Source organism: Silurus meridionalis, chromosome 12 (genome assembly GCF_014805685.1).
Source record: "Silurus meridionalis isolate SWU-2019-XX chromosome 12, ASM1480568v1, whole genome shotgun sequence".
NCBI classification, from domain to species: domain Eukaryota; kingdom Metazoa; phylum Chordata; class Actinopteri; order Siluriformes; family Siluridae; genus Silurus; species Silurus meridionalis.
Window position 1 is genome coordinate 18,114,188 of NC_060895.1, and position 21,829 is coordinate 18,136,016.

The window sequence follows — 21,829 nt, forward strand, 5'->3', positions numbered from 1 at the left end:
CCCCATATGACCTACACAGTGGAGCTTCTTCAGCAGGAGACTCATTTAGCTTGGCTTTAGAAAGCAGCTGCACAGGAGGTAATTTGTACCAACAGCAATTACACTGTACAACACTACTCTGAGCCAGTCTTAGGATTGGTGCATTGAGCTATTTCTGAAACTGACCAACATCCACTGTTCACAACCACATGCACTGCCATTTAAATGCCTTTCATGGTTCTGCTGTTACATGCTTACAATGTTTACTTTGATCATGTTTATACTGCAATGTAAAATCACCCCAGATCTGACATTGTGTCAGTTACCTTTACAATGATTACATGAAAAAATACACTGCCATATCATACCCTCACACTGTATCTGTGGCTTCCTTATATATATATATATATATATATATATATATATATATATATATATATATATATATATATATATATATATATATAAGCCACATGTCTTTTTCATCATGTTCATGTTTTTGTCTGCTGGACCATATAAATTTGTATATCTTGTTTAAGACCAGTTAAAATTTGAGTACAATTCTCTCATACTGACCACTGGATTTTCAACATGGTACCTCATGGTAAAGACTCTCTAAAGACTTGAGAATTAGAATAGTAACACCCTGAAACAGAGTTACAGCACAGTGGCCAGGGTTTTACAAGATGGCTTCCACTTGGAACAGACCTTGCAAGGGTCGATCAAAGAAGTTGAGTCCTTGTGCTGTGCATCAGGTGCAGAAGCTGACTTCAAAAAACAGATGCATGAGTGCTGCAGCATTGTCTATAGAGGTTGCAGAAGCGGAAGGTCCACTTGTCAGTGCTCAGACCATACGCCACACAAGTTGGCTCAAAAGAAAGTCTGCAAACAGTTTGCTGAAGACAACTAGTCAAAGAGTATGAAATACTGAAACTATGTCCTGTGGTCTGATGAGACAAACTTGTTTGGCTCAGATGGTCTCCAGCATGTGTGGCGACGCCCTGGTGAGAAGAACAAAGAAAATTGTGTCTTACCTACAGTCATGCATAGTGGTGGTAGCATCAGGGTCTGGAGCTGCATGAGTGCTGCTGGTACTGGGGAGCTGCAGGTCATTGAGAGAAACCTGGATTCTAATATGTACTGTGACATTCTGAAGCAGAATATGATGCCCTTACAGTTTTGACATGTTCACATAGGCTGTTCTTTTGTTGCCAGTTACTTAGACATCTATCTATCTATCTATCTATCTATCTATCTATCTATCTATCTATCTATCTATCTATCTATCTATCTATCTATCTATCTATCTATCTTTAAACAGATATTATATTATATCCTGTTATATAATATATATTTAAGCTATATAAATATAATATTTTTTTGTTTTCAGAGTCCTAGAACCTATGCCGAGGTCACATGACGACGATATCATGAGAACATTCCAGAATCCGATGAAAACCCAGCAGCTCTTTTTGTTGACAAACAAGTGCAATGTTATTTTTGAGGGACCGTAAACCTTTTTTTTTTTTTTTTTACCATAAATTTCTGCAGCGCTACCTATAAACCCAAATTTTCCTTGTCTTGTTCTTTTACCAAATGTAGTGCATATTCCTATTTTTATAACAATGACCAGTTTGTATCACTGTCCTTCAATACACGATGACGGGAATTGAAGCTGTCTTAGTTAAGACATTTTGACACGTGGTTTATGTATAAATAGCTTGTACTGTATGTTACAACAGTTTCTCAGTGTATGATTTATTAATGATCCATAAATTCATTTTACCGTCCATATATAGTGTGCATTAATACCACTGTCTGAGCAATACTTAGATTACTTAATCTGTCTCTTGTGGGATCTTATTTGTATTCTTCCTAGTGATTGTGATGATTGATTTTCTTTGAAAAAACTGTTAAGTAAGGAATTAAACATGACAGGGTGTGCTGTCATACAGGGTAGGCCACGGAAAAGTAGCCTGTCTCCAATATTGGTGCCACGCTCATTGGAGGCGGCCATAGCCCCTTCCTCTCTGTCTGCCGACTGTCCATCTGTCTGGCGGGCTACTTTTCCGTGGTCCACCCTGTAGAATTAGTTGAATGATTTTTTTCAACTAAAACACAACATATAATTTTTGTCTGTTTATAGCTACATTTATTGCTATGGAATGTCTGTGAACTTTGTTTGTGTTATCATTTATTTTATTGCAGCTATAAACATATGTTCAGTCAACAGACTTTGTTTTTCTTTTCTCTTTAATTTGTTAAGATTATTCAAAACTTGTTGACTAGTTAAACAATCTTTAACTTTCTCAAAGCCACACATCTGGAAGACTTTCCTACAGTATGCTTGAAAAATAAAGCTTATAGCTTTACGTCTGTCTGTTACTAAGTGTGATAGCGACTCCTTCCAATTAGACATACACCTGTTTTTATATACGTTTTTTTTTCCTACATCTGCTTATGTGGAGCATCTCTTATACAAATCCCTGTGTAATATAAAGAATTGGTTTCATATTGTGATGAATCCGAATGTGTTAATATAAAGCTTGCAGCTGGAACTTTTAATAATTAACATTGTCTGACCAATCAGAATTGAGAATTTAACAGAGCTGCGATATAACGAAATAGTTTGCTATTGGAAATTGTTTTGTGGATTTCCAGTATCTGTTTAAAAATGTGTATAAAGTTGCACACACAGCCGAGTAACATGGTCCTACAGATGTTTTGGTCATTTCTGGTCTGCAGTATGAGAGATGTGATAAGTGTCAACTAAGATTGATTTTGGTGTCATCGTTAGAGGCAGCGGCTCAGCCAGGCCCGGCACATTTAATTGACTGGAGATTAAAGAACTCACGAAAGATTAGACATGCTTAGATTTTGTACACACTGTCCAGCCTCTGTGAATCCTTTGGGTGTGTGTGTGGGTTAAAGGACCTTCTTCATGTGCTCCACATAATGACAGGATGACACAGTTTTATCAGTTGAGCCTTGTCAGACAATCTGCTGTTTAAGTCTAAATGATATCTTTACCTTAAAGAGAGATCATAATGTGACAGGGCTGTTTATCATTTATTCTCATTCTTTATTCCCGATGTGGCACACTCACATTCTTCAAGGCCAGCGCATGGTTTATTGTTCATCTAGGTCTAATATGTCTAACACATTTCATGTTGGAGTTTAAATGTGTGTACAAATCTTTATCAGATATTTTTTGTGGGGGGGGGGGGGATTCAAAAAAAAGATGTAAAAAAGTAGGTACCTTCATAATCAGAATACTAAAACAGCTACATTCGGGTTAAAAGCATGGAAGAAACACAAACACAAAACACAAACAGAAATGTACACTATATGGACAAAAGTTTGTGGACACCTGGATATACATTTTTTGTATGCTTTTTGAACATCCCAATTGTTATAATAATGTACTCTTCTGGGAAGATTTGGCACTGGATTTTAGATTGTTTGTGCAGATTTGAGCTCATTCAGCTAGAAAAACATCAGAAAAATCAAGTCAGGTACTGTTGTAACTAAGGTGAGGAGACCTTGTGTTGCAGTAGCATTTTAATTCTTCCCAGAAATGTTCAGTAGGATTGAGGTCAGAGCTCCATAACAGGCCACTCAAGATCTTTTACTCCCACCAATGTAACACATCTTTATTGAGCTGGCTTTGTACAGAGGGGCATTGCCATCCTGGAAAAGGTTTGGTTCCCCTAGTTAAAATAAAAGGAAAATTTAATGCTTCCACATCCCAAGATGTCCTATACAATTGTGTGCTTCCAACCTTGTGGTAAAAGTTTTGGGAAGAAGCACATATGTCTGGAAACGTGAGGTATCCCAATACCTGTCCCTGTACAGTATATGCTTTTAATTACAGCATTTGTGTGTTTTTTAGTTATTTGTTTATGTGCAATATAACATTTTCTATATCTTAACGTTCATTTAACATGAAAATCCGAATCAATTCATTCAAAAATATGTTAACTACAAACATTATGCAAACATATTTATGCTTAATGCAAACAATGCAAACCAAATATAACCATTATTATTATATAATATATAATATATTTTTAGTTATTATATATAATAGTTTTAGTGGTTTATATGTAAAAAAATAAAAAAAGAAATTATCCATTTTGTTTGTACAGTATGCTGGTAATATAAGCTGGTTTCAGCATGTGAGATTCATTTGTAGGGAGTGTTCTCATTTCACGAAGTCATGCCATTTATGGAATGTGACAATGCATAGAAGTACTTTCTTGATCTTTTAAATATTAATGTCTAGTCTCATCAAACATCTGTGAACTATAAAGTTTGTCTATACAGTCCAATGTGCAACAGAAGTAGCTTTATATAGAAGTTAAGTAGAAAAGGCTAATTTTTGTAAGATTTTCTTTTTTCCATAATATCACTATATACTGTATTTAATAAAGGTCAAATATAACAGGCTAAAATGGAATAATATTTAATTTCCAACAGTGTTTGTGGGAAATACATAGTGTCATTTATTAAAGTAAAGCCAATAAGATTTTGGGAAGTGTAGTTTCTGTCCTCTCCCTACTACCCTGACAAATAGAAACTAATTGCAGGTCGGAAGTAAAGTTGTAAGGAGCAGAATCTAAAGAACATTGGACTACATTGTATCGGTCCTAGGAATCTTCTGAGATTGTTGTTTTAACTGTGTCATGCTTATACTGTAAATTGCATCCAATTTATTAAATGAACATATTTTTCAAACTATTTTTGTGTCTCTGCTGAAATTACAGCTTAGTACTTGTACAAATAAAAGGTTGCCAGTCACTTGCTAGTGTGAAAGTAGGGTCTGATTTAACACCCTTGTTTCAACCCATCATTTAGCGCCCTCGTAAACCTGCCAGTCTGAACACTTTTAGAGCTAATGAACATTTTCCACTGAGAAAAACACTGTATAAACAAGACCAATAGTAATAAAATATTAATAGTAATTGATCTATGCATTCTGGTTATACATCTATACAGATCTACAGTATTAGTGTCTAAAATGCTGCCTAGATCTATCTATCTATCTATCTATCTATCTATCTATCTGTCTGTCTGTCCGTCCGTCCGTCCGTCCTTCCTTCCCTCCTTCCTTCCTTCCTTCCTTCCGTCCGTCCGTCCATGTGTTTATTTGCTTGCTTGTTGCTGGATGGACGGATTAATGGATAGATGGATGGCTGAATGGATGGAATCCAAAGAAAATTAAAAGAAAATGCTAACAGTACATTTTTATTCTATGTATTTGTTTGGATGTTGGGTTAAATTTAGGGTTAACTATACCAATTAACAGATGGATATTAAGTCATATGGTGTGTGTCTTTATGAATTCAGAATTTTGCATTTTACATTTATTCATAGTTACTTTTATCCAACTGAAGCAGAAACCAATTCCAGCCTGCAGCTGAGATTAACATTAGAGTTTTTGCTCAAAGCCCAGTAGCCTGGGCTGCCCATGGCCTAATCTCATGCAAAATTCATAGGAATCTTAACCCATCTGGGAAGATAGGGCTGGATTTCATTTCAGGTATAACCACTAAACCCATTTTTATTCTTAACCCTATCCTGATTATTCAGATCTTATTTTATTGCCTTATGTCTAATTATAAAACTAATAAGTTCTGAAAGTCCTGATATTTGAACTTATTGTTTTTAGCAACTACAGTTAACTACTCAGGATTAACTACTCAGCATTTCTTATATAGTAGTGTCCATAATAGAGTTTTTTAGTTATAAAATTCTTTACTAGTCAACCTCCACATCATTTAGTCACGTGTGCACATAATAAAAGCATTTATTGTTGCTTTGACCAAATTGCGAATGCTTTAGTACATTCATTTCATTGTGAACAATTGTCTGCTGTTTCCTACATTATCAGTTGTTTGTCATGTTGATCAAAATATAATATACTGGTTTCACCTGAATAGTCTTAACCCCCAACACATCTGGGCATCAGATCATTGCATAAGTCATTGAAAGCAAAATGGTTAAACCAGTTGTCGTAATCTGTCAAACAAAAATTTCTGTTAAACTTTTTTTTGTAAATGTGTCTTGAAAAGTTAAATTGGGCAGATGACTTTTAAATTTCACTAATGAAGGTTAGTGAATGACATCAGATCAGCCAATGATCAACTAGTTCTCTAAAACAGGTCAAAGGTGAATCTTGTGAATCTTTATTTGACGAGCGTATACAGACAGAGAAAAACACAGAATTAAAAATGGATGAACCATCAAGAAATGAACAAACACTAGTACAGTACAGTAAAAGTGTAAATCCTGTCCAGTCTCTGGCAATCAATATAAATTAAATATGCATTCGAATAAATGAATTTGTGCTGTTGAAATTTATATCTGCCATATAGAAGAAATTCAACCTTGTGTGGTTTAAATCACTGTAATCAAAACTGTAGTTTACATCAGGAAATACTGAAATTGTGCACCATCATACTGACATGACATGAGGACTTGTCATTCTGATTTCAATGAGATGTTTATTGAGACAAATACTTACTTTTGAGAAATTATTTAAGGATTTTAAAAAAGTACAGGCTTTTGCCAAGCTCATTACCTTCAAACACCACTGATGACCAAATTCTACATAAACCACCTACATTAATGTCCAGATCCTTCATCTTATCTGGATAAAAACTCACTTTGCGCACAGGGACACTGGAACAAGTTTGGGTCCCCTAGTTCAAATAAAGGGAAAATATAATGCTAGCAAATTTAAAAAACATCCTATACAATTGTATCCAACTTTGTGGTACCAGTTTGGGAAAAGGCTGGAGATGTCAGATGTCCCAATAATTTTGTAAATATATAGTGTGTGAAGTATACAAAATGTGAAAATAATTGACATGATAAAGATATTCTACACAGTTCCTGATCCTGAGCTTTAATTTTTATCCAGTTCCAGAAACTAAGATGTTGCATCTTTAGGTCTATTTAGGTTGACTCCAGGTTCTCCAGTTTCCTCTGCAACTACCAGTAAGTGTGTAGCTATTTAAAATTGCTTGTAGTGGTGAATGTGTAATTGCATGTTACTCTCTGGGTTTATAACTGTCTCTTGTCCAGTGTTCATCTAGATCTATGCCGAGCAGGTACAAAAGAAAGCAGGTACCGAAGAAATATAATTGAATAAAAAACATTTAAATAAGATTGTGATTGTACTCCTTCACCGTATGTACAAGTAGGACACTAGTTCTGAATAAAAGACAAAAATGATGACTATTATTACCCAAGAATCTACACATTAATTGTATAAGATGTGCAACGTTTTTAAGTTCTAAAGCATCAAAGTAAAGATGAATTCTGTAATGAATTTCTTTATCCACAACTTGTGCATTTTCCCACTTGTCAGATAGCTCTGCAAAGCCGGGTTTAGTTCAGTGAACTAAAAATAGCTGTTTCCTCGAGCCAAACACTTACAAGAAGACTTTTACATGCCTTAAAGGGCCATCCTGCACAAGGAGACATATTAAAGTAGATTTTTATCCTGCAGCAGGCTGACTGGCTGAGTGCTTCTTTCTTTCACAGTATACCACAGCACTCCAGGCTCTCCTGAGCATCTGAGACAGAGAAGGACAGGAAGAGAAAGCGAGGCAGAGAAAAGAATAAAAAGCCTGGTCCAGCGAGGCTATGCTATCTGTCAGTCCTCTTGAATCGCACTAGATCGCACTCCAAATACAACCTTTCACAAACGCTCCCTTTCACAATGGATGGATTTCTATAGAGATAAATGAAAAGCTCCACAGGCTACCCCTCACTCTGTCACATTACTTCCTCCTTTTATTGATTAAAGCAAGGAAGACCTGGTGCTCTATGTTTTCTAATTTGCTGCTGGTTCAGTGAGGATGAAAGAAGTGTTATTTCTGTTAGATTATACTGTATAGTGTCAAAATGAGACATTGCGACTCAAGCATCATCTATAAACACAGGGCAGATTTCACTATCATTTATTTAGTTCAGCATTATTACAAAGTTAAATACTACACTTTAATGGCTAGAAAACACTATGAGACTCTGGACATTTCGCCAAAATGTATCTTGCTTTTGAAATTTGTGTAAAATTTGTGAATAATGGGAATTGTTAAAGAAAACATTTAACTGTAAATGTATTTAGTTCCCAAATGTAAGTGACTGCACAATATAAATCGGTTTGAAATAATATAATCATGAAAAAAAAACATATACCCAAATTATTTACAGTTTTTCCTCAGTTGCTTTGGAGCATTTTTCAGATCAGAAATAAAATCATCAAAACTACTTGTTCAACCTTCACTTCATTTAGTCACTTGTGTATATGTTTTAGTACATTCATTTGTTTGCTTGTGCACAACTGTATGCTGTTTTGTACATTATTTCTTGTTAATGTGACGTTGATCAAAATATATGATACTGGTTTCACCTTGTCAGGGAGCCACCAGTCATGCCTTCCTCCTTACTCAACACTCTCGCTCCATTCTACTAATCACCTAAACCTGTCCTCCATTTACCCGTCCCCTTTACAAGGTCCCTATTCCCCTTCACTCACCATCCGATCTACTAGTTACGATTGTAGATCACCTGGACTATCTACCGCTCTTGTTCCCTGTGCTTCCATGCTCCTGGCTACACTTTAAAGGAAGCACTCAATTAAGTTTACCATTTGCTAAAGTCTCATCGCAAGCTCTCTTGTGTTTGCATGTTTAGACCAAATAAAAGACAATCTGTTTTACTTCCGGTTTTGACACCTGGTCTAGCCGTAACACAGTTGAATAGTTTTAACCCCAAAACATCTCTGCATTAGTTCATTGTACAAGTCATTGAATGCAAAATAGTTATATCAGTTGTCAGAATCTGTCAAGCTTAAATTTCTATTAAATGTTTTTTGGTTAATGTGACTGCAGGTGAATCTTGAATGTCACTAATAAGGGCGAGTGAACGGCATCAGATCAACCAATGATCAACTAGTTCTCTAAAACAGGTAAAAGGTGAATCTTGTGAGTCAGAAGAGTCAATTTGAAGAGATAGTGATTAAATAAGTTCTTGAGAAAAAAATACACTGCCTCACATGTGCAGTATGTATATATGCAGTTTTTCTGTTTCAGTGTGATTGATTTTTTTTTGGGGGAGAATGTTTTCACATCTAACCAGATTAATATGGACATAAGCCAAGTAACAGGGAAGCCTGATCTGGGTAAATCAGATTGTGAGTGTTAAGGCCGTGAGTAGAGATGAACCCTTGATGAAAAAATATTAGGAGTGCTCTAATATCTGATAAAAAAAAAAATCAACCCTATGCATATGCTGTGCTTTTAGTATAATTATTTTTCTAGACATTATCAACCCTTCTCTATATATAACTCTTGCTTGTAGACATCAGGCCACTTTAAACCCATCAAACTCTGTGTCTCTATGCCAGTTAAACACATCTCCCTGCAACTGAATGTGTGCATCCTAACCATTACCAAAGCTCTCTTATCTCCTACTGACGAAGCGATCGACTGCCACACAACAGAGATAGGTGTATCAGAGGGAAGATCTGGATGGGACTGTCCCAAATGCTCGGATTTATAGCTCTTTACTCTGCCTGCTGGCTTAAGCATGGGCTTTAAATAACTCCTGTCACTCTTAAAGTCTACACACGTGCTGTCTAGCTTCAGAATTAACTAACCAATTCATTTTATAATCTTGTTCATTGTTTAAGTTTTAATTAGATGTAAATAAATTATGCAGCATGTTTATTAGATCAAGTGTCTGCATTTTCAATGTGTTTGTGAAATAAACATACTTGATTAAAGCTTTAAAACAAAGACTTCATTAAAGCTATAAACAAACATCTCTGGTTTATATCTCATACATTAAAACAATGCCATTTCTTTGAGAACTTTAAGTACATACTATTGTGTGTGTGTGTGTGTCTTTATATATTTTATATCTTACATAGTTTATACTCTTTATTTATCTGCCTTCTTTTTCCTTGTTTTATTTTTCTCCCCATTCTATTCCCTCATGCCGGACAGTCGTATAAAGCATTTCACTGCATGTCATACTCTGTATGTATTTTTATGTGACAAATAACATTTCATTTGTTGTGATATACAGTATTTGCTTTGTGATGTCAGTCAAGCTGAGCTTTGAGACATGTCAAAGACATTAAGTGGAGCATTATTTCAAAAACATTGTCAAGTAATAACAAGTGCAATAAATTTTGATAGTGTGCTAACATATAAAACAAATCAAATCATTTTTATTTTGTATAGATCTTTTAACAATGGACATTGTTAAGCAGCTTTAAAGAAAAACAACAACAAGTATAAAGTTGTATAGAAGAATGCATTATGCAGATTTAGTGCCTTTAAGTGTGTTCCCTAAAGTTTAGCCCTAGTGAGCAAGCCAGTAGCAGCTGTAACAAGGAAAAACTCGGCGAGATGGCATGAGGAAGAAACCTTTAGAGAAACCAGTCAAAACAGAATCATCGTCATCTGGGTGGCACCAAATCCATTCTTTACAAATTTATCATTGTTGAGCTGTGCACTGATAGGAGCCATATTAATGTGACCTGTGGTCCTGTGCATTGTATTTAAGTAAACTGCTGATATTAATTACAGTTCAAATCCAACTCGAAGTTCTTGAGCTGCTTAATAACTTCATGGATCTTTAAGCTGTGGATATGAAATTATCCCAGGATTCACAGAGTGGTCTCCAATTAGAGAGAAACGCATCCAAAGAAAGGAATGGGACAGGAATACATGGCACTGGTGGCTATAATAATAGCTCAGGACCACAGGTTGCATTGAAGTACCTATTACTAAACACGTCACCTGCTGCTTGTATAACAGTACAGATTTACTGTCCTCTGAAAATAACCTCAACATACAGCCATTATTGTCTAAATAACTGGGAACAAAAGTGAGTAAATTCTAAGTGATAACAGCTGTATGTCGCTTAAATGTGCAAAGCCACATGTCATATTTATCATGTTGAAATTGAATGTTTTAAGTACAATTCTCTCATACTGACCACCAGATGTTCAACATGGCACATTTTGGCAAAAAACCCTTGTAGAATTTGAGAATTAAAAATGTTGCTCTCCACAAAGATAGCCGAGGCTATAAGAAGATCAGTACCACCCTGAAACTAAGTTACAGTACAGTGGCCAGGGTCATACAGACGATTTCCAAGATGGTTTTCACTCGAAACAGGCCTCACAAAGGTCGATCAAAGCAGTTGAGTCCTCATGCTGTGTGTCAGGTGCAGAAGCTGACTTAAAAAAATAGACATATGAGTGCTGCAGCATGCTTTAGAGGTTGCAGAGGTGGTAGGTCCACTTGGTGCAAACCATACGCCACACTGTAACAAGTCATTTTGCATGGTCGTCGTTTTAGAAAAAAGCCTCTTCTGAAGCTGGCTCACAAGAAAGCCCACAAACGGTTTGCTGAAGACAACCTGTCTAAGAGCATGAATTACTGGAACCATTTCCTGTGGTCTGATGAGATCAACTGGTGTCCAGCATGTGTGGCAACACCCTGGTGAGGAGTACCAAAAGCATCAGTGTCTGAGGCAACATGAGTCCTGCAGGTACTGTGGAGCTGTGGTTTATTAAGGGAAACATGGATTCAAACATGTAGTGTGACATTCTGAAACAGAACATGATGCCCTCCCTTCAGAAACTGGGCCGAATGGCAGTTTTCCAACATAATAACAACCCCTCCAAGAGGACTATTGCCTTGTTGAGGAAGCTGAAGATGAGGGTGATGGAATAGCAAAGTATGTTTCCAGACCTGAACTCTATTGTGCACCTGTGGGGCAGCCTCAAGCAGAAGGTGGAGAAGCACTATGTGTCTAACATCCAGCTACTCCATGATGTCATGAAGAGGATCCCCGCAACAACCTGTTCAGCTCTGTTGAATTTGATGTGCAGGAGGATTAACAAATGCTAGATAACAAGTGTACACACATAAAATAATAAAACATTAGACACAGTTTTGACATGTACTCTTAGGGTGTACAGTGGTCCACCGGAACTGGGTTACGTTCTAAGATCCCCGCGAGTTCTGAAAATCCGTGTTATTTGGACGCACCCAAGCAGTCCCTATGGTACCTTAGTGAATTCATCTAGACACTGTCACTTTAATACAATAATGTGTTTTAAGCATTATGAAATTTGTTAGTGAAAACAAAGTTTAAAATGTTATTCCTAATGTTCCTGAACATTTGGTCCCACTGCGGATTCCCGCGAATTTTAAGATAATCCGCAGCTTGCTGTTAGTTAGGCTCCAAATGAGAACCCGCAAATTTTCCGAGCTGCGAGTTCCAAACCGCGAATTATCGGGGGTTGACTGTACTCACTTTCGTTATTTAGTCAATAATGCCTTTAATTTCTTTATGTGTTAGAAAATCTGTACTGCTATACAAGCTGCACATTGACAACTATAAAGTATATCTCATTTTCATTTCCATAATATTGTCTCTTGAAAATATATATTAAAATGGTTGCTGAAAAGTGAGGAGTGTACTTATGTTTGTGACCCTAAAACAAGAGTAAATCCATAATTTTGAACAGTGTAAATAATTTCACTGTTTACTGCATTTGGTGTCTGTTAACTGCATGCATGCCAAATGCTTTTCTTTCAGCATTCACTAATGCATATCCATATTCATTAATATGTAAGCAGTCTGTCATGCAGATGCATGTTTCAAAGTTTTATATGCAGAGCTCTGCTTGGGCTTTAGTGAGGAACCGGAGAGCAGAAGAACAGCTGATAGATCCATCAGGGGGGAACAATCCAGATGGCAGATAAAAATAAAGATCTTCAATTTCTCCACATTTTAATGACCTAACACCTACTTGATATCACAGGGAAGAATAATACATTCAAAGCAGATTTGGACAAATAAGCTTCTGAAACAAAAGCAGGATTAAATCCAACAGTGAACCTGGAGAGTTCTTTCACAAATAAATGGTATTCATGAGAAGAAAATGAAAAGCAAAAATCACTGGCAAACAAACATGCTCCAATTCTTCAAAAGAAGTGAAAAATATAGAATTCTTTGGAACATCTAACACATTGCACTTAAAATCATAGCCCTAATAGTATTTTTAAATAGACAAATCCACTACATGGACAAAAGTATTTGGACACTTTTCCAGTTGTATTTGGTTCTTCCCCAAACTGTCACCACAAAGTTGGAGGCACATAATTGTATAGAATGCCTTTGGATGAGGTAGCGTTACATTTTCCCTCTCACTTGAACTAGGAAAATGAAACCTGTTTCGGCATGACAACGCCCCTGTGCACAAACTGAGCTCCATGAAGATATGGTTTGCATGGTTTGCAGTGGAAGATTTGGGGTGACCTGCTGTCGAGGTTTGACCTCAACCCTACTGAAAACAGTACCTTTTGCATGATTTGGAATGCTGACTTGCAACCCAGGCCTTCTTACCCTACTGTACATCAGTAGCTGACTTTGCTAAAACCCTTGTAACTGAAATCACACATTTTCTGAAATATAGAGAAACATCTTCCCAGAAACATGGAGTTTATTAAAACAGCAAATGTGAGTCCATAAACTTTTTTTTTAGTCTATAGTATGTGAGGTGAGCATCTAGTCTTGATATTCAAAATGATCCAGTGTACCTCAGTGTGTCCTCCTTACCTAAACCTACAGTAAAATAGCCCTAGTATTTGCCATGATAGCACCTGACATCTTACTTATTTGATCTATAGTTTATCGAGCCGAGAGAGTGACACAGGAAAGATCATGGCGCATTTAACACCTGCAGTTAGACCACTCAGGATAATGGACTGGGCCGATAATGAACTCTTTCTTTATTTCTCTCTCTCTCTCTCTCTCTCTCTCTCTCTCACACACACACACACACACACACACACACACACACACACTCATACAGATGTACACACTCATACAGATGTACACACTGCTGTGTGCAGGACCCTGGAATCAGTGCTAATTACCACACATTAGCAGGACTTCACACAGCTGTTAGGAAGGTTGTTAGGACACACACACATACACAAAACCAAATACACACTGCACTGATGGTAATAGCTTGCATTGTCTGTAATCCTACAATGCTAAATCACTATCAGTTATGCACCAGATGTCTAGTCGGTGTTGAGCAGAATTTCAAAAGACAAAACTAAATAATGCAATGCCATACAGGGTTAAGCTGCTGTCAGATACAGGATTATTCCATTTGTATATTTAATTGAGTTGTTATGCTAAAAAAATAAAAAGGTCCAATTATCCCAGATTAGTCCAGTTTGCTGTCTGAAGTCACCAACAGTAGTTTGGCATTAAAGTTACTGAAAATGAATTTACCCAACCAGTAATGGTTTGCAAATATATACATTATGGTGTATTTTTGGTACAGAGTGTATTTTCGGTACTAAACAAATGCAAATTCATATAAAAATAGAACATTTTAAGTGCCAGCAGATTGACCTAAACACTGGTATAATTAATCAGAACTAGTCTTATTGCGCAAACAAAAATAATTCATCTCAGTGAAAGAAACTTCTAAATACAACAATATATTAATATATAGATAAATTTCAGGGTCTGGACATTTTTTAGGTTCATTTTTGCGTTGGCCACCAGATTCCGCCACTGGGCCCTTAACCACTGGGCCCTTAGCCACTGGGCCCTAAGCCACTGGGCCCTTAGCCACTGGGCCCTTAGCCACTACTCCCTAGCCCCTAACTGCTTAATGTCTCCCACCTGCTCCTTGTTAATGTGATGTATTTAAGTTACCTCTTTTGCCTTGTTTTTTGGTCCTTTATTATATTTGTCTTCACTTTTGTTGCGGTACAGGTGTCATTATTTTTGTCATGGTTTAATTGGTCTTTGTATTTGTCTGTCTTGATATTTACATTTGAATCTGGTTATGTGTGGGTTTGTTTGTTGTTCTGTTTGGTGAGTGTCTTTTTATTCTGTATAATTTCTTTGTCTGCTGTTTTTCGAGTCTTCTCTAGTCTCCTGGCTTCTTCTCTTTTCCCTATTCTCCTGTCTTCCTGAGTCTCCTGTCTTCTCTAGCCTTCTCCCATCTTCTTGAGTCTCCTGGCTTTTCCGTTTTCCCAAGCTCTGCAAAGGGCGCCAGAGAGGGCTCTGATCCCGAGCACCAAAAAGGTGGTTTCTTCGTTCCTGAGCCTTGCATAGGGCTCTGATCCCGAGCACCTAAAAGGTGTGGGGTGTTTGGTTTTTAATTTTATTATTATTTTTTTTTCTGCCATGCTCCAGAGTTTCCTGAGCACCAAATAGGAAGTTGCCCATCCTCTGACCTCACAGGTAGATGGAGGCCTTCCTCCGGCCCACCTGGCTAAGGTGGAGAAGGGATTGTGCGCATCAGGGGTTCTGTCAGGGTCTGGACATTTTTTTTTTTTTTTTTTTGGGTTCATTTTTGCTTTGGCCACCAGATGCCACCACTGGGCCCTTAGCCCCTACTCCCTAGCCCCTAACTGCTTAATGTCTCCCACCTGCTCCTTGTTAATGTGATGTATTTAAGTTACCCCTCTTGCCTTGGTTTTTGCTTCATTGTATTCGTCATTATATTGTCATTATTTTTGTCATGTTCTACTAGTCTATATATTGGTCTTTGTATTTGTCTGTCTTGATATTTGCATTTGAATCTGGTTGTCTGAGTTTCTGTTTTGAGTGTCTTTCTATTTTCTTTGATTTCTTTGTCTGCTGTTTTTCTCGAGTCTTCCTGAGTCTCCTGGCTTTTCCATTTCCCAAGCCTCCTGTCTTTCCGAGTTTCTTTGTCTATTATTTTTTTTTGTGTTTTATTATTTTCATTTAAAATAAATCATGCCTTTGCCATCTCAAGTGTGTCTCTGCAGTTGGGTTCCTGATTGATAAAAGCAAGAAGGTGGAGCAACATTATCTGCTGGGCAGGGAGAAAAAAAAATGACGTCCTCAGCCAGGTGTTGAAAACAAAGAAACAATGACCATAAACTGAATCTTGGAACAAGAATAAAAAAAACATGGAGGACAAATGTGAGTCCTGTGAAAGTTGAGGCTGTATGCAACTGCTAATCAAATTGATAAGAAACTGGTGTGAGTGATTTGTGACATGTGACCAAGTCCTGTGAGTGCAGTGACTGATAAAAATCATAATCTAGGATTATGGCCTAAATCATAAAGGTGATACTTTAATGAAGTGTGGCCTAGCAATGCTTAATTGCAAATAGCACTGGCAGAAGCACTGCAAGAGTTCTTCACAACTCCATAATAGATTCCAACAGAAGTGTGCTTATGAAACATTTCTGATCAATTATTTCTAATTTAAATGTTATTTGTACTGTGGTGCGTTTTTTGCACATGTGTAGTTTATGTAGGTCTGGTAATGTTCCCAACACAAACAAGCTGCAATTGTTGGGCCCTTGAGCAAGACCCTTAACCTTCAACTGCTCAGTTGTAAGTTGCTCTGTATAAGTGTGTCTACCAAATGCTGTAAAAGGTAAATGTTAATGTAGTGTTTAGTACTACATAAATTTAGCACTTTGGTCCTGGAGGAAAGCTGATTTTTCACTCTGTACTATCGCAGATCTATACGATTGCACTGAAAAGAAAAACAATTGATTTTACTTGAAATCTTAGATAACATACAATGTGCATAGAAACAAGTATCCTGATTCAGAAAAGACTAAAACCCTTTTCAAGTACCATATTGACACAGTTCCTTATTGTCAGATTACAGTACATTTCAGACTCCATTTCCCAAGAACCATTATTTACAAACATGACAGCCATGGACTCCAAGTATGTGAAATACACACTCTGTTGTTCTTGCAAATTTATCCACACCAAACCTTCTTAGTGTTTACGGATAATTTTTTGACCTTATCTTGATCTGTTTATCTCGTGTTCTCAGTTCCTGTTGTACTGTTTGCTGAATCACTGGATGTTTACTGATTCCAAATTTTGATGGTGCTTCATTAAACCTGTCGATCCTGCATCCTGCGATCCAGTTATCACATCAGCAAAGTGAAGGAGTAGATCGAGTACAAAGCCAGAAGAGAAGCAGAAGTAGAAAACGATCATTTGCTGATGGCAATGTTCACTGATATTGTTATCTGACCAGAATGTTTGTTATCCGATTTAAACTGTGCTCTTCTTTGTGTATTCTTGTTAGCTAACATTACTCAGGTTCCCTGCTATACTGTCTGTGTGTAAATGAAATATTTAAAAAGTAAAAAGAACATGTAATCAGCTACAGTACATCTGTGATTGGTTTAAATATATATAAAAGGCAATTTTATAAAAAAATTTTGAAGGTATATGTATGTATGATATATGTATGTATGTCCAATTTGTCCTGGCTGTGATTGTATGTTCTTTATATGCATCTACTTACAAAGCAGTTTGCTCACCCAAGGAGCTAATTATGCTGTCTAGTCCTTCCAGATGCCACCCACACATTGTATTTATTCTATTGTGCTAAGCTCATTTGTGCACGTTTTCCTTAGTCAGTGGGTGCAGAAGCGCTGCATTGTCTTCTATCTTTCAGTGTAATCGCAGAAAAAAACAAAATTTCCTGGTTTTGTACACAAATTAAATTTCATTTGCAATATTGTTAATCTTAATTAGCTGTCAGTAGCATAATTTATTGCAGTGTACTGTAACAGTGATTAATGCACACTTATTTATTACACATTGTGTGTGAAATATTTGACTAATAAAGGGATAATATGATCTCCATATCAACACAGGACCTCTGTCTCCCCTTTGGTCCACTTTTTTATAGAACAACACTGGACAAAGTCTTGTTTTGAACACAGAGGCACAACGGAGAGGGTCAATGCCACTTTGTTTCATGTTGTGGACAGCTAGGACACACCTGATTCATTTATTACAAGCCTACCGGGGAAACTGAAGGGTTCTTAGAAACGTGGTGTAAGGTTTGGAGTTAAGACAGGCTTGAACAATTTGTCACGGAGAAATATTGGACAGGAGGAAGTGCACAAGGACTGTTATGGACATTAAATCTAACACGCTAACAAACAGACAGTCTCAGGGAGTCGCTAGCAATGTTAGTAACTACTTAACTACTAGCTACTAATTCATATTTTAGTAGTATGGCAGGATCTGTGCTTTTTTTTTCTTCTTTAATAAAGCTTTTACAATAGCAAACTACTTTTTGTTTTACTATTTTTACTACAGGGGTAGGACTGTTTTGGCAGCAAAAGGGGGACCAACACAATATTAGGCATGGGGCCATAAAGTTATGCCTGATCAGTGTACTTACTCTTGGTGGCTTGGTTTTGCAGCTGGCTACTTTATTAAAAGCTCAGTTTTGTTCTAGTAACTCAAACAAAAAAAACAACAACAAAAAAAATAACTTCACTGTTAACAGGAAAATAACCATTAGGAACTTTTTCACAGAGAGCCCTATTTATCTGTAGTGTTTGGCTGCTTGTCTGCAATCTTGTTAGTCTGTCTCTGCTATATTTGAAATTGAAGCAAGACAACTCATTTGTGCTGGCTTCCTTTTTTCTCTTTTCTCAAGTGCATTTGCTTCTAATGAAGTGCATCCTTCAAAATGTTTGCTAAAAAGAGACTGGAGGATCCTCCAAAAGGTGCAACTGCATGACCTCAGGTAATGAAATGATCCTCCAAATGGGTACACTTCTTTACCCTGGTTTGGGGACTGACTAATCATACAGCCTCTTCGAAATCTGCACTTCAAACAAGGGAGCAGTGACTGAGGGCCCTTGCATAGGCCTTGACCATGGTGTTTGTTAGTACGCTTGCATGTATGTATGTCATAAAGGATAGAGATGTTGTGCTTTGCTTCTGGTCAGAGTGTGTTTCGATTATATTATGTGCACTACAGTACGTCTCTATGTATACAAACAAATCTGTTAAAATGATGAACCATGGTGCTTCATTAAGTGCTTTAGAATCAAATAAATTTAACATTTTAGAGAAAATTCAGCTACATTATGATGTTTCAGAATATTTCATGATATAGAGCCAAAAAATACATTCGCAATTTTATTAGGAACTCAAGTGCACCCACACATTCACGTCAATATCTAATCAGCCAATCGTTTTGCAGCTAAGTGATTTAGAGACTTTTTGCTACAAGCTGGCTTGAATATATATATTTTAAAACTTCTGTTCTAATAACCTTCTACGACCTGGGTGTCCACATACGCGGACATTGTGCACAATGGTGTCTTTATTGTTTTCTGTAGATACAGACCGAGTGTCCACATAAGTGACATAATTTTTTTCCAAGAAGAGCTTCATGTTCAAAGAAAATATATGGTTATTATAATTATTGGTTCTTCCTAACCCCAAATAACTGGAAGAAATCTAAAATGCAAGCCAAACCAAAGCTCAGGTCTTAGGAGGATAAAACAGTCTTCAAAATTTACACTGAATGACAGGAACAAAATAAAAGACTGAATGGGCAGAATGTCTGTTGCACATGAAAAACCTTTGGATGTTGATCCTTGAATAATCACTCATTACAACATTGATGAGTTGAAAAGCAAGTCAGGATGGACAACACAAAAAACATAACTTGCTTTGCTACAATGTTACATCAGTGAAATGAGTAGTAATTATAGAAATACAAATTTGTGTGTACTGGGCATGTTTAGGAACAGCGAACCCACTGTGGCACATTTCCTCTGGCTGTATTTTGCTCCTTTGCTGAGCACAGCTGAGCCATCATTGCTAATTGGTTTTCTTTCATATGCCATGTGCCTTTTCATGCCCTTTCTTCTGATTTCACTAAGTGAAAAGAAAACTGCATTTTTTCTTTTTGTTTGCTTTGAACTCATTTTAAAGGAATAATTAAAGAATACAATCAAACATACACGATTTTCTGCTTGTATGGACCTGTGCTAAAGCTGCTAAGCTCTGCTACTTTATTAGCTAAAAAAGGGTGCCTTACCCAAAATAAAAAGAAAACAATACAAATATAATGTGAAAATATTTTCAGTAACTGTTTGCTGTAATTGTCATTACACACAGACATTGTGATTTTGAATACATTGTACATATTGTATTCTATAAACACAAACAAAACTTTGCCATGCAGCGCAGTAACCGTACATATAGCATTTTATCTCCATCTGAGCGTTTTATACAGAGTCTGTCAAAAGTTTATTATTTTGAGACACATGCTTGATCCTTTGGTTTATTAGCAACAAACTATATAATAAGAACTAGACAATGTATGATTGGAAGAAAGTTTTTTAGACAGATGACTTAAATGTGACATTTTTGATTGATTTTGTAGCAGGGAAAGTTTCAGGCTTAATCTGGTTAAATGAAATACTGAAGTATTTTATACTTTAACTCCATGCAAATCCAACTGAACTGTTATTTGGACTGTTATCTATAATGTAATAGCCTGACCAGTCAGTGCACCTAAATCCTATTGAACTGCTTTGGGATGAACTGGACCACAGGGTCAGAAAGAAATGTACAATTATTGAAAAATACCTTTGAGATGGTTTGTAAGAGGCACAGTATTTCAGCTGCATTTTTGGAGAAACTAATTGTCCAGATGACAAGAATTTGTGTAGAAAGTTGAAAAAAAAATGAATAAAGATAGGTGTTTAAGATTTTTGACAGGCACTGTAGAAGATATCGCTCTGAATGTGTTTATCAATTCATCTTCAGTAAGTGCTGAGTCCATATCAAAGTTCTAGTAAATCTGGAGCTGAGCCTTGTACCCAGGAACCTAGATCTGTGGGGCAGCAACACAACCTGCTACATAATGCTATAATGCGAAATATAGCTTAATCATGACTGAGATGATTGTTACATATTAAACATTCTATACAGTAAAGCTGAATTTTGATTAGTGTGAATACATCTAGATATGCAGATATACTGGTATACAGTATAACGACTTCTGCTGTAGCTCTAACAACTTTATGTAATGAGGAATAGCAGAAATATTTGTCTCCATCTGTTGGATATAAAGAGTATAACATGCTGATAAGTCACCCTAAACCTAGATGTTGCTGTTTATGAAAACAAATTTATCTGATTTAATTGTCAGCTTGCGTTAAACAACAAATTATGTCTTTATTTCATCAGTCATTACAAAATAATAAAAATAAAAATAAAAATTTTTAATTCTATAAACTATATATATATATATATATATTTTTTTTTTTTCTTTCTTTTTTTTTTTTCTTTTTAGAAAAATAGATGTAAAGCTGAAATCTTAACATCCCATTAAAAATATGGGATTTTTTAACTTCTAATTGGAAATACAATTATTTCATTTATTTATTTACATTTTGAACAAAATAAATGATTAATGGCTTATATAATATTCAAGATTCTGTTTAAGTCTTTTATTAAATTTTTTTTTCATTGAAGTTAACAGTTTTGTACAAAAGATCAGATTTTTCTCATGCTTTAGGAGAATATTTCTGTAAAGCTGCATTAGGACAATGCCCATTGTTAAAAGACTGAAAACGTAAAAAAAAATACAAAAGACTGTGTTGAGTCAGCTTGACATTAAAACTGACAAAAGTGATATATCTTTGTACATATATGTTTATATTTGTTTATGATGCTTTATAGAATTTTACATAGAGTTAAATAGTCAAGGATGATGACCTGTCAAAACTAAACTCACTCCCAATGTAAAACTGCATCAGACTTAGGAGCTTTAGCAGTCTTCTTCAGGGAGGTGTGTGAACCCAAATGCAGAAACACACGGAGATTACAAAAAACCCATAGTTTATCTTAAATGTCCAAAGAACACATTAATAAAAAACAACAAAAATATAATCTGGCAGCTTAGGTCCCTAAAATTCAACACAAACTCAGAGCAGAAAACAGTTCACAATAC

At 36.2% G+C, this 21,829-nt stretch overlaps 1 protein-coding gene across 3 annotated transcripts in view; it reads left to right on the forward strand.

Annotated features, from left to right (window-relative positions):
• The window catches only part of plppr5a (phospholipid phosphatase related 5a), a 43,625-nt gene extending 38,906 nt beyond the window's left edge, over positions 1–4,719 (forward strand). For 2 of the 3 annotated variants that reach the window (XR_006927593.1, XR_006927594.1), the window contains exon 6: positions 1,370–1,394. Coding sequence is in view for 1 of the 3 variants with exons in the window: in XM_046863589.1 (XP_046719545.1) it covers positions 1,370–1,399 (30 nt within the window). In the remaining 2 variants the exon portion in view is untranslated. Of the gene's footprint in view, positions 1–1,369 lie in introns of all 3 variants that reach the window. The other variant, XM_046863589.1, reaches the window with a different exon arrangement.
• Positions 4,720–21,829: the final 17,110 nt, after the last annotated feature.